The sequence below is a fragment of the Triticum urartu genome, chromosome 5A (genome assembly GCF_056163025.1).
Source record: "Triticum urartu cultivar PI428250 chromosome 5A, HENAU_Tu73, whole genome shotgun sequence".
Lineage (NCBI taxonomy): Eukaryota > Viridiplantae > Streptophyta > Magnoliopsida > Poales > Poaceae > Triticum > Triticum urartu.
The window spans coordinates 271,851,367-271,863,772 of NC_141877.1; the positions used below are offsets into that span (position 1 = coordinate 271,851,367).

Sequence of the window (12,406 nt, forward strand, 5' to 3'; positions counted from 1 at the left end):
CGGAGGCCAGCCTTGCCCTGAGGTCGGCCCTCGCGAGGCTGGTCCCTCCAGGTGCCCTCGCGAGGCTGGTCCTGCCAGCGGTCCTCACGAGGCTGGTCACGCCACTCCTGGCGAGTGCCTCAGTCGTCCCAGCGTCCTCCGCTTCGTCCTCCTCCTCTACCGTAGCCCCGGTCGTTGCGCTCGGGGCGTCGACCGAAGCGCCCATCACGGATGGCCCTGAGCTCTTGATAGTCATTGGTGTTGTGGTTGTGCATGTTGTGGAAGGCGCAGAACGGACGACTGCCCTTCGAAGACTCCGGGTGGTCGCAGCCGTGCTTCATCTCTGGCTCGACCGCAAGCACGATCGCTCCCTTACGCTTCACATCCTTGGCCTTTCCCTTCTTGTCTTCTGGGTCGATAGCATGGAGTTCGAGGAGGGAGAGACACCCCTCCTCAGCCCTTGCGCACTTGGTCGCCATGTTGAACATCTCCAGGGCCATGCACAGTTCCTTGTGGATGCTGAGCTCCTCCTTCATCTTGACGTCGCAGACGCCGTCGGAGAATGCGGAGATGGTGGCCACGTCCGTCACCTTGGGGATCTTGAGGCGAACATTGTTGAAGCGCTGGATGTATTTATGCAGGGTTTCCCTAGCTGCTGCTTGATGCGCTGCAGGTCTCCTGCGGTCGGTGGGCGGTCACGAGTTCCCTGGAAGTTGGCGACGAAGCGCTCGTGTATCTCGCCCCAGGAGGAGATCGATCCCACTGGTAGGTTCAGAAGCCATGAGTGTGCGCCATCCTTGAGGGCCATGGGGAACCAGTTCGCCATGACCTTTTCGTCGTCGCTGGCCGCCTCGATGCTTAGCTCATAGAGCTGTAAGAACTCGACAGGGTCGGGGGTACCGTCGTAGCATGGAGGCAGGTCTGGCTTGAACTTGCCGGGCCAGACAATGTTACACAGCTCAGGAGTGAAGGCGCGGCAGCCGGCTATAGTCACTGGCGCCCGTCGCGGGGGCGGAGCCTGGTCTTGGTATCCGCGCGACGCCGTCGCGGGCGGTGCACGGTCTTGACGCGGTGGTGCTGGGAGGGTAGGGGCGTTATCTTGTTGCGGTCGAGGGACTTCTTGGCAGCTTCCTTCTTCATGCGTAGGCGCCCTGCGCGGTGGGTCGCGCCGTGGGGCCGCGCGCCTTGGTGCGAGGGTGACGTCTTTATGCGGAGGTGGCGGAGGCGCTCCATGGGCCACATCGCCCGCAACTGGAGGTGGGCGAGGCAGCGAGAGGGACGGTGCGGGGGAGCCCCCAGCGGCGCTGACGAGCCCGGCGATGTGGTCCAGCCAGTCCTTGTAGAGGTCTTTGATGGGGCGGTAACGCAGGAGCTCACGTGCCATGAGCAGCGCGGCCTGCGCGTCCGTGGGCGCGCAACGAGCATGGGACGACGAGCTGGTCGGAGTTAGCGATGGGGTGGCGGTGCGTCTGCCCCGCCGCACGGAGGGGTGCAACGATGAAGTTTGTTGCTCGTTCCCCGCCGGGCCGGTGGCAGCGTTGGCAGCAGGTGATGGAGAACGGCACGGAGGTCCGCCGACGGGTGCCGTCTGAGCGACGCGAGCGGCAAGGGCGCCCGACGCTCAGCACGGGCTCGGCGAGTGTCAGCCATGGATGCGGCAGAGCAGTGGAGCGTGGATCAATGGAGGAAAGGCTTCAGAGCACCCCTACCTGGCGCGCCAAATGTCGGATTCGTGGGTTCCAACAAACCCTTGAGGTTCGAACACTGGGGTGTGCACGAAGAACTCTCTCTCTCTCTCTCTCCCTCTTTCTCTCTAGCTCGCTCGCACAATGATCTCAAGGCCTAGCTCAACGAACACAAGAAACACGAGACACAGAGATTTATACTGGTTCGGGCCACCGTTGTGGTGTAATACCCTACTCCAGTGTGGTGGTGGTGGATTGCCTTGAGGGCTAGGGATGATTAGTACAATGAACGAACTGCCTCCTGAGAAGAGGTGTTCTTGAGCCCGATGAGCTGGTGTGTCTGAGGATGGTCCGAATGATCCGTCCCTTGCTATGGTGGTGACTAGCCCTATTTATAGAGGCCCTGGTCCTCTTCCCAAATGTTAGGCAGGAAGGGATCCCACAATGACCAAGTTTGAAGGGGGATAACTAGTACAAGCTATCCTAACAAAAGGTGGTCTTCGCCTGCCAAAGACTCTGGTGGTGACGCTGCTATGGGCTCCACGGTGACCTCCGTCCTGCTCGCCTTGGTCTTGTTGCACCGATAAGGAAACCTTTGCCTGATGCCTCGGGACTCCTCGCCTGCGCCTGTCTCTTTAGCACCAAAGAGGAAACTGGTACACTGCGCCCGCTGGCGCCCGCCTGACCTTGGTCGTCATGGCTCATGTCACATGAACCTCGCGAGGTGCCCCTTGCATGGATATCTCTGCTCCTCGGGAGCCAGCCTAGTGAGGCTGCCCCCAGGGAGGTCTTGGCATCGTCCGCCTCACGAGACTCGACCCCTCACGAGGGTCTTGAGTTGTCGCTGCAGATGATGGGCCGTACCAGACCGCCGGTGGAGCCACGCCATGGGCTGCAGGCAAGCAAGTCTGTGTACCCCCGTTCCCAGGACACTGACACACATAAACATACATCTACCACGTGCACACATTCTTTCGTTTTTGTCAATGTTGTGTAGGCCATCACGCTTACTCATCACCTTCACAAGCACATGAGTTGATGAAACAAGCTCTTGAGAGAAATGGAAGTGTGTGTTAGAATGGAGTGCTTATCGCGTTAAGGGATGCAGGAGGATTGCAACGCTTCATGAGAGAGTAGCTTAGATCGTTTCTAATTGAAGCGAATAGTTGGATATTTACAACTCGCTAGACTATTTATAAATTTTATACTTTCTTCTATAAAAATACTATACGTGATTTGCGTACTCTTGAAAAAAAATGTGTCTTGCGTACTCTTGAAAAAATAATCAGTCTGACACTAGCATGGTTTCCATGTCCTAGTGTCCACACGCGGAAACCTAATGGGGAGACGTACTGGACTAGACTTCCGGCGGCTGCCGGCGACTGGCGTGATGCCGATCCCCTTCTTCCCCTCTTCTTCTCCTTCCTCTCCTCCACCCCACCTTCTTCCCTAGCTGATCCACTCTTCCCTGCTCTGTCGCTACTTCTATCTCTGTTTCCTTTCTCTCAGATCCCTTTCCTTTCCCCTTGTTCCTGCCGGATTCAAGACGGAGGCGATCTTTCTGACCGGATCTGATGCGGCGTCGTTCGATCCGACCGGATCCAGGGCTTCCTTGTCTCCTCCGCAGAGTCCATCCCCAGCCTTTGCTGTTCTTTCTACCTTTCCCGCCTTCCACTCCTCCAATCCCCTTGTTTTTGTTTTCTGTTCCTCTCAACTTGTCCCACTTATAATCTTCGATTCAAGTTTCCCAAAACCTGTTTTGCTAGATCTGCTTTTGCGCAATCTTTTTGTCTGGTTTAAGCCCTCTCTCTCGCGCAGGGGTCAGCAGTGCATCGTCCTTAAGGATCTTGGGTGCCATGAAAGCTATAGCGTGGAATTGCCGAGGCATGGGCCGGAGCCTCAGCAATGATCGTATGCTATTTCTGGCTAATCTGATCCGTTCTACTAAAGCGCAGGTAACTTTTGTTTCTGAAATAAAATCTTCTAAAGTGCGATCAATTGATCTGGTTAATAGATTTGATGTTGCCAACAGTTTTGTTGTTCCTTCGAGAGGGGCCTCTGGAGGGCTCTGGCTAATGTGGAATGATGATCTCAAAGTCACTATTCATGCTGCTTCCTTCCACTATATATTAGCTACTGTACTTCATGTAACCACTGGTGTCCAATTTTGTTTGGTCTGTATATATGGTGATCCCTATCATAGACAAACTACTGCCATTTGGAGTGAGATTTCAACTTTTGTGTATGATAATCTGGGTCTGCCCATGATGTGTATGGGAGACCTTAATGACATCTTGTATGATACGGATGGTTGTAACGGCAATGTTAACTATTATCGTATGAATGTTTTCCGCTCTCTTGTTAAAAATTGTGGATTCTATGATATAGGTTTTAGTGGTCCTGCGTATACTTGGCGTAGTAAACAACACACTTCGAAACCTATTTATAGACGCCTTGATCGCTGCTTGGTTAATTCTGAATGGTGCATGCATTATCCTAATACTAAAGTCCTGAACTTGCCTATTATTCTTAGTGATCATGCCCCCATTCTAGTGTCTACTGAAGGTACTTTTGTTAAACCTAAGCAAACATTTAAGTTTGAAAATTGGTGGCTGCTGGAGAAAGATTTCGCTAGTTTTGCTAAATCTGCATGGAATAATTGCTCAGTTCACTCCTTTGCAGCCAAAACCTCTTATTTGGTAGGTTCCTTAAAGATGTGGTGCAAGAAAAAAAGCCTCTCCAGCAGGATCTTCTTGACCTAGAATCGAAGATTAATCAAATTCAACAACTTCCTTTGCAACCACAGAATCATGCATTGGAAAGTTCTCTTATTTTCAGGTATGAGCAAACTCTTTCTAAGCTTAACCAATTCTATAAGCAGAGAAGTAAGAAAGGTTGGGCTACTGCTGGAGATCGTAATACTAAATTTTTCCATCAAGCGGTGGTTAACGTAGGAAGAGGAATACTATTTGTTCTGTTAAGGATGAGAATGATATGATCCATTTCAAACCTAGTGCTATCACTAACACTTTTGTTAATTATTTTCGTTATATTTTCTCATCTCCTGATAATAATGCTGATAGGCCTTATCTTGATACACATTGGCCTAGTGACTCTCTGGATCCTACCTATGCTCTTCCTGATAAACATGAGGTTTTACAGATTCTCAAAGAAATGAAATTGAATGCTTCTCCAGGGCCAGATGGGTTTAATGTTGAATTTTATTTGGCGGCCTGGGACTGGATAGGAGATGAAGTCACTCAACTTGTCATTAACTTTTACACTACTGGTATTTTGCCTCCACATATTAATGACACTAACATTGCTCTTATTCCGAAAAGGCTTGTGCCTCAAGTTCCCATGGACTATCGCCCTATTAGCCTTTGTAATGTTGTTTACAAAATCATTGCGAAGTCGCTTGCTAATAGGATCAAGCCTCATCTTTCTGATTATATCGATCCTGCTCAACAAGCTTTCATTGAGGGTAGACGTATTAGTGATAACATCATTATTGCCCAGGAGATTGCCCACTCTTTCTCTCTTAAATCTTGGAAACACAGTGCTTTCATGCTTAAGATAGATCTAGCCAAAGCTTTTGATCATCTAGAATGGAATTTTATTGTGTCTGCTCTTGCTCGTAAAGGGCTGCATGGTCACTTCATTAATTTAATTCATGCATGTGTTTCTTCTCCTACGTTCTCTGTGTTGATTAATGGACAACCCTCTCACAAGTTTAGGAGCTTTCGAGGTATTCGTCAGGGCTGTCCGATGTCTCCTTTTTTGTTTGTTATTGCCATCAATGAATTATCTATTGCTCTCAACGAAGCTCTTGCTGCTCATCATTTGCAGGGTATTTCGCTTGGACCAAATTGCCCTTCTATCCACTCTTTGTTATTTGCAGATGACTTGTTGGTTTGTGGGCAAGCCAGTCTTCAAGAAGCTCGCACTATGGCTCATCTTATTAATCATTTTTGTTCTATCTCAGGTCAAACTCCAAATTGGGCCAAATCAGCCATTCTTTTCAGTTCTCATGTTCCTCAAGCTATGATGCAGGATATTAAGCAGATTTTCCCTGTTTCTAATCTGGATAGCAATTTCACTCATCTTGGTCATCCACTTGTTCTTCCTGCAAAAAGAAGAGCTGCTGCATATAACTTTGTTCTAGACAAATTTCTGAATAAGTTGCCCATTTATAAAGCTAACATGCTTTCTCATGCTGCCAGACTTGAATTGATTCGCTCGGTTTTCTCGGCTATCCCTATCTATTACATGGCTAATATCTTGTTTACGAAGAAATTCATTGCTAAGCTTACTACTGTTATTAGGAATTTTTGGTGGACAGGTGTTCGAGAAAATGACTCAAAAAAGAGTCTTTGCCTTAGAGCATGGAAGGACATTTGCAATTCAAAAGATGAAGGTGGCTTAGGTGTCAGAAATTTAAAAGCTATTAATGAGAGTCTTCTTATTTCTGCTGCCTGGAGGTTAGCCAAGTTCCCTTCTTCTCACTTGCATCTTGTGCTTAAGGCTAAGTACTTTCATGATGCTTCTATCTGGACAGCTACTGCTATTTCTCCCAAATCAGCTTTCTGGGCCTCTATTTTGAAATTGTTGCCTAAACTTAAAGCTCATTCTTTTTATCAGTTATCTCAAGGTAATATTTCAATTTGGAGCACACCTTGGTGCACTCTTTGGAGCTCGGTTCATGATCATCTTATTGCTCAACAACCTGGTTTTATATATCCTTCTTTAGTTAAAGATCTTTGGCTTCCAGGTCAAAAAAGTTGGAATCATGATCTTGTTTTCTCCCTTTTCCAGCAACCTTTGGCCTCTCTCATTGTTCAAACTGAAATTATTGATGACGAAAGTCCAGACTTGCTTTGTTGGGATCTTACCCCTAATGGAATTTGTTCTTCTAAATCTGCATATAAACTCTGTTTACAGGAGATTCATGCTAATCTCAGAAATGTGCCTGCTACTCTTCCTTTGGATTTGTTAGATTTTCTCAAATTAATTTGGAAACACAAGGATTTGCTTCCTAGGGTCAAAACTTTCGCCTGGAGATTACTTAGAAAGGCCTTGCCTACGGGTTTGCGAGCTGGTCGTTTTTCCATTCATATTTCTAAAAATTGTTGTCGTTGTGGCTAGCAAGAGGATGAGTTCCATCTATTTTTTCTGTGTAACTTTTCCCGTGCGGCTTGGTTTTCCTCTCCTTGGTTCCTTCAATCGGATGCTTTAATTCAGGGCCATTCCACTATGCATTCTGTTCTTTTTGACTTGCTTCGTATGGGACATCCTCATGGTTCTATTTCTAGTGTTTTAAATTTTTTGTGGTGTCTCTGGAAGGCTAGAAATGATTTTCTCTTTGATAGAAAAAAGGCTCTTCCCCACCAAGTTCATATTGCAGCTCTTGCTTTAGCTTCTGATTGTTATGATAATCTTCCATGTTTACCTTCGAAGCAGGATCAAGCTCATAATCAATTGCCTCCTAATCAGCTCCCTATGCAAGGTAGAACGCTTAAGATAGATCTGTTAATTGTTGGCCCTAAGATCTATTCTGATGCTGCTTATAGGACCAAGAAAGTTCCAGGTTTGTTGCAAGGAGAGGTTGCTACAGGTGTGGGAGTGTACATCTCTATGCCCTTCAACCAAAAGGAAATTAATGTGCAAGTTCAAGCTTCGGCTTCTCCTACTTCTACTCCTCTGCAAGCTGAAGCATTGGCTCTTTCTTTTGCTGCTCATCTTGCTTCTCAACTCAATATTGCGCAGCCCACTTTTCTTTTGGATTGTCTTGCTTTAGCTTTGGCTGTTGCCTCAGGTAATATTTGTGATTCTGCCACCCCTTGAAATATTAGAAAGTCTTTGGCTAGCTTTTTCAAATGTACATCTAATTTGCAAGCTCACGTGTTTCATATTTCTAGAGAAATTAATGGTATTGCTCATAATCTTGCACAACAGGTTTTTCGTTCTAATGGGCACACTCAACTCTCTTGTTTTGCTGCTACTCATTCTCAAGTTTCTTGTCCTGTGTTGCCCCTTCTTTCAAATTTCCAGATTCAGGGTTTTAGAATTCATACTATACATTGCTACTAACAACCTTGTTGTGCAGATCTTCTGCTTCTATTCACAGTGTTGCTGTGCTGGCTTCTATACTCTCTCCCTCTCTCTTTCAGGATGCACCTTTGCCAGATTAAGGATGGTCTTCTTCAACCTGCTGGTTTCTCACAGGAAAAGGAATCCTCTTCCATATTGTGCATTTTGCAGAGTTTGCCAAGCTGAGGCCAGTTGACGTTTTAAGCTCTGCAGGATTAAATTTAGAGGCTTGTATTACACCTGTCTTTGGGTTCTTCAGTACACTTTCAAGTCATCTTTGTTTGACACACTTGTTATTTTAGGCTGTCTGTTGTCCGTCTTTCTGTTCTTCTGATCATGGTGTTTATCAGTTGGGGTTTCCCTCTCTGTCTTCCAGGATAGTTCCTCAGCTCATATAGCCTTAGACTCTGCTTCTCTTTCTTCCAATTTCTTGGCAGGTCTATGTAATGCTTGATGTACTCTGTCAATGAGCTGAATGAAATTAGCACCTGTTGGTGCATTCTCTTGTTCAAAAAAAAAAAAGTGTCCACACGCGCGCGTTGTGAAGTAGTAAGCCACAGCCGTCCGAGTCCCCCAATCCCATCACTGATGCCACCACCAGCAGCAACCATGGCCGTCCTCAGAGCATCCCTGCTCCCACCCCAGCCTCTTCCCTCTTCCTCCTCCTCCTCCACCCCCCAGTCTCAGCGGCTCCCCAGTGGCAGCATCACCGCTGCAGCCCTGTCAAGAACAAGCCCGCACCCTCCTCCTCTCAAGACCGGCTGCCGCGGCAGCGCCAAGAAGATCCTTCTTGCAGGAAGAGGGCGACTCCCCTGCTTGCCCACAAAGCAAGAGGTCGTCGCGGTAGGCGGTGCGGAGGAGGAACGATACCTCGCGAGGGAGGCCGGGTGGGGAGTGCGGCGGATGGGGCGGATCGGCGAGGAGATGAGGCGGGTGGCGCTCGTGCAGGCCGAGGCCTTCCACGTCCCCGTTGCGCTCTTCAACGACTTCTTCTTCGATTTCTTCATAGTATGCATCACATGAAATGCTTTCATCTGTACTAGAAATGTCTATGTGCCCGCGTATTTTGATAGGCACGACGTTTCTTGTATTGGCCAAGATCAGGCAGAGGTGTTGGCGGCGCTCATTTACAAACTGAGGAATTCGCCGCCTGACAGGTGATGTTCTTGGTATCCCTATCCTTGATTCCAGAATCCAGATTGATGATGAACTAGTTAAACTTGTAACATTTGTGATGGGGTTATGACCGTAAAGGTTAATTTAGTAGTGCTTCTAGAGTTTATCAGATAATTAGCCACACTAACTCTTAATTAAACAAGGTGGCAAATTATCAAACGGGGAAGTAAAGTGGGGCAAAAGATCCAATTTCTGATAATAAGTTTTGTCTGGGAAAACGCTCTGTTCGAGTTCATGTATTTAGTATTTTTCTACCGCACATCTAAACACTTCTTCAGGCGCTCTTCACTCGAATAGCTTCATGTGTCTGCACTTCATGTACCCCATATGTGAGCAAATTATGGGACGGAGGGAGTGGTACATACTTTTTATGGCAAACTTAAGTGTCTCGGTAGACATCAGAGGATGATTATTGCATAATGCTTAATGTGATACTCTTACTGACCTTCTAAAATAAAGTACAGCATATCGCTGGTAACTTAGACTGTCTACATAAAATGATTGGCACTCATTTTACTGGTAACTTAGCGCTGATAAATGAACCATGGCCTCTCTTAGGTATGCGTGCTTGGTGGCAGAAGAAGCTGATGAGCCGTCGCAGTCGCAGGCACCATTTGAGAAGATCATTGGGGTGGTGGATTGCACGGTGCAGGATGAAGGCGACATCCTTAGGAACCTCCAAGGTGTCCAGGAGTACTTTTACGTATCAGGAATAGCAGTGCTGCCATCATACAGGTAACCAAGATCCTCCATGCAGCCCATTTAATACTCTAAAACTGTGAATTGCCGCTAAACTCGATCGGCTTACGCGTCCAGGAGGAGGAAGGTGGGCACCGCCCTGCTGAAAGCGTGCGAGGTGTTGGCTCTAGAATGGAGGCAGAGATTCATGGCTCTTAGGGCATACGAGGATGACAGCAGCGCTCGAGGACTCTACGCAAAGGCAGGGTACAGGGTGGTGTCAAGGGATCCTGGATGGGTCACCTGGGTTGGGAGGAGGAGGCGTGTTCTCATGGTAAAAGAATTGCCGGTTCATGATGCTCAGATCCAACAGCAATGACATGCTTGTCCTAGTAGGTCCCCGTATATATATATGTCCCCTGCTAATTCCTTGCGTCTGGTGTAAGAATGACATTTTTTGGGGGGTTTAATCATTGTGTAGCATGAATCGGTGCTGGACTGTTAGTTTTGAATTATTCTCTGCATAACTGATGTTCCACGCAGCATTGCTCAATATGTTGAGCAGGCGCAATGCAGTCTCTGCAGACATGGTTGGGGGGCATCATCTGTAAGCTGTCCTTCCTAAGCAGAGGGACCTACGAATTGTTCCACCTAGCTGGTTAAGACATTGTTTTGTATTTAGAGGTCAAATTTTGGTCATAAAGTATTTAGACTGAAAACTTGAAAAAGCCCTATGCGTTGCTTTGGGGATGTTTGGTTCTAGGGACTTTTTTGTGTTGGGACTAGAAAAAGTCCCTAGCAAACCAAACAGGATGGGATTTTTTTGAAACTTTTTGCTAAAAGCCCTTAGAAGCACCTTCTTGAGAGTCTTTTCTAAAAAGTCCTAGGGACTAGAAAAAGTCCTAAAACTAGAGAACCAAACACCATCTAGAAGTATTTTTAGAATTGTGCTGCCCATTATGCATAGACTCTAATAGGAACGTGTGAGGAGGGAGTTGATGATATTTTTTAGAAGGAGAATAACCCTTAGCCTCTGCATCAATTGATGCATACAACCATGTATTATTCATAAAATAAAATCTAACGGCGGTAAAAGAGAGAAACAAACGAAAGTAAACACTGAGCCTTCAACAAGGAACACAGCACACTGAGCCTTCAACAAGGAACACATCACATGTGTTGATGGTGAGAAATCCCACCAATGGCAGTTTTTATCAATGGGGCCGAATGGTATTAAAACTAGTGGTGAGGGCCAAGCCCAAAATAGGCTTTTAGGACCAAACAATCGCTAGTTTTTATGGCAAATTAGGGCTACATCTTTTTTTTGAGGGGGGGGGGGGGGGGGGGGGGGAGGCAGGCCCCTGCTGGATAGGTCATTCCCAAAGCCGACCCTCGATCCACCACCTTCAATAAGGACATGGCATACGAGCGCTCCGACATAGACTGATCGTAGATCTTGTGTTTTCATCAGTCGCATGTTGAAGCCGCCTCTACCATCATCCCTTGTTCGCCTACGAGGCCTTGATAGCAGGATACCTCTGGAGAAGATACCGGAAAACAAAGACATACCATACGGCCTCGCCTCCCATCACTGTCGCACCACTTTCGATCCAGCAACAACATGCATGACTTGTCACCTATATAGGAGCAACCGTGCGAAGCACGTGCCGACAACAGGCATGACTTGGTGCTTCCGCATGAGTCATCATGTGTATCACTTGTCGGCGACATGCATGACTTGGTCCACCCGAAAGAGTCGCCGCATGTAGTGCCCGATTAGTCAGATTGAACCCAATCTGAAGGTGGAGGAGGCGTCCCATACCGCCACCAGCATCAAAACAGCCATCACCATCTTGAGGTCTTAGCATTCACATGACCCAAACGATCACAGAGGCCGACGAGATCGAAGAAGTCGGGTCGTCGCCCCAATCGTTAAACTCATGCGCCCCATGAGACAATGTATCAGTGGGCCGATCACGGCCAGACCACCACTGCTTGACCGGCTACTGGCCACCATGGTGCCACACAACAACAACCGCCAATAGCCCCCACCTCCCACCACAAGACACATCAGATCCCGCTCTGTAGGCCCGTCGGCCCGAAGAACGAGGTTGTCGTGAGCTCAGCATCGCCGCCGGACCATCATCATCTGCCCTCGCAGCCATCGGCAGCCCGATCACCATCATGTCGGGGCCGCCGCTCTAGAATCCCTACTCTGCCAAACACACAGTTGTTGTCCAAGGCCGATGCCATGCTTCAGGCCGTAGATCTCCCATTGCGGTGTCACATCTCAAACTTTTCCCAAATCTGGAATGTTTGACAATTTCAAAGGGAATTAAAATTTTCCTAAATATGATCGTGATGGCTTACTTTTAGTTGGAACTGGAATAGGAGTTACTTGAATTGTGTGAAATGTGGCACAAAAGAAGCTTGGGAATTATTCAGGAACCCTAAATTGTCATTTGGGGATCATTATAAAACCCAAGGTGAGCCAGATGTTTATGTGCCTAGTGATAGATTGGAAATAAAATCTCCAAAACCCTAGATTGTTTAAACCCTGGCTCTAAATGAAAACCCTAAAGGCATGTCGAATTTAATAGAGACTCTAAAAGGGTAAACTATGGTGATAAATAAATCCCCAAATAAGTGTTAACCAAATATTGAAAAGAGGTCACAAGATAAAATTTAGTAGAATTCAAATAATAAAAAGAAACTCATTTGGAGATGGAAAATATATTCAAAGGAATAGTGGAAACAAGGCTTAAAAATAAATTACAAATAATAAATAATCAAAAGGC

The 12,406-nt window shown here is 47.2% G+C and overlaps 1 protein-coding gene and 1 long non-coding RNA gene across 2 annotated transcripts; both read left to right on the forward strand.

The window, feature by feature from the left end:
* Window positions 1-3,479: 3,479 nt before the first annotated feature.
* LOC147971031 (uncharacterized) lies at window positions 3,480-4,032 on the forward strand. The gene is made up of 2 exons (XR_015603284.1): window positions 3,480-3,619; window positions 3,697-4,032. It is a non-coding gene; the product is annotated as an uncharacterized LOC147971031 (long non-coding RNA).
* A 4,238-nt stretch (window positions 4,033-8,270) lies between these two features.
* On the forward strand, window positions 8,271-10,135 carry LOC125555824 (Acyl-CoA N-acyltransferases (NAT) superfamily protein). The gene is made up of 4 exons (XM_048718660.2): window positions 8,271-8,762; window positions 8,859-8,911; window positions 9,489-9,665; window positions 9,747-10,135. The coding sequence occupies exons 1-4, from the start codon at window positions 8,343-8,345 to the stop codon at window positions 9,985-9,987; spliced, it is 891 nt and encodes a 296-aa protein (XP_048574617.2). The 5' UTR covers window positions 8,271-8,342; the 3' UTR covers window positions 9,988-10,135.
* Window positions 10,136-12,406: the final 2,271 nt, after the last annotated feature.

Excerpts from the sequence above, each read along its gene's own strand:
- LOC125555824 (XM_048718660.2), top strand. The coding sequence starts at position 8,343 with ATGCCACCACCAGCAGCAACCATGGCCGTCCTCAGAGCATCCCTGCTC. Across the intron at positions 8,912-9,488 it reads AGGAATTCGCCGCCTGACAG|GTATGCGTGCTTGGTGGCAG; the intron begins GTGATGTTCTTG and ends GGCCTCTCTTAG. Across the intron at positions 9,666-9,746 it reads GCAGTGCTGCCATCATACAG|GAGGAGGAAGGTGGGCACCG; the intron begins GTAACCAAGATC and ends TTACGCGTCCAG.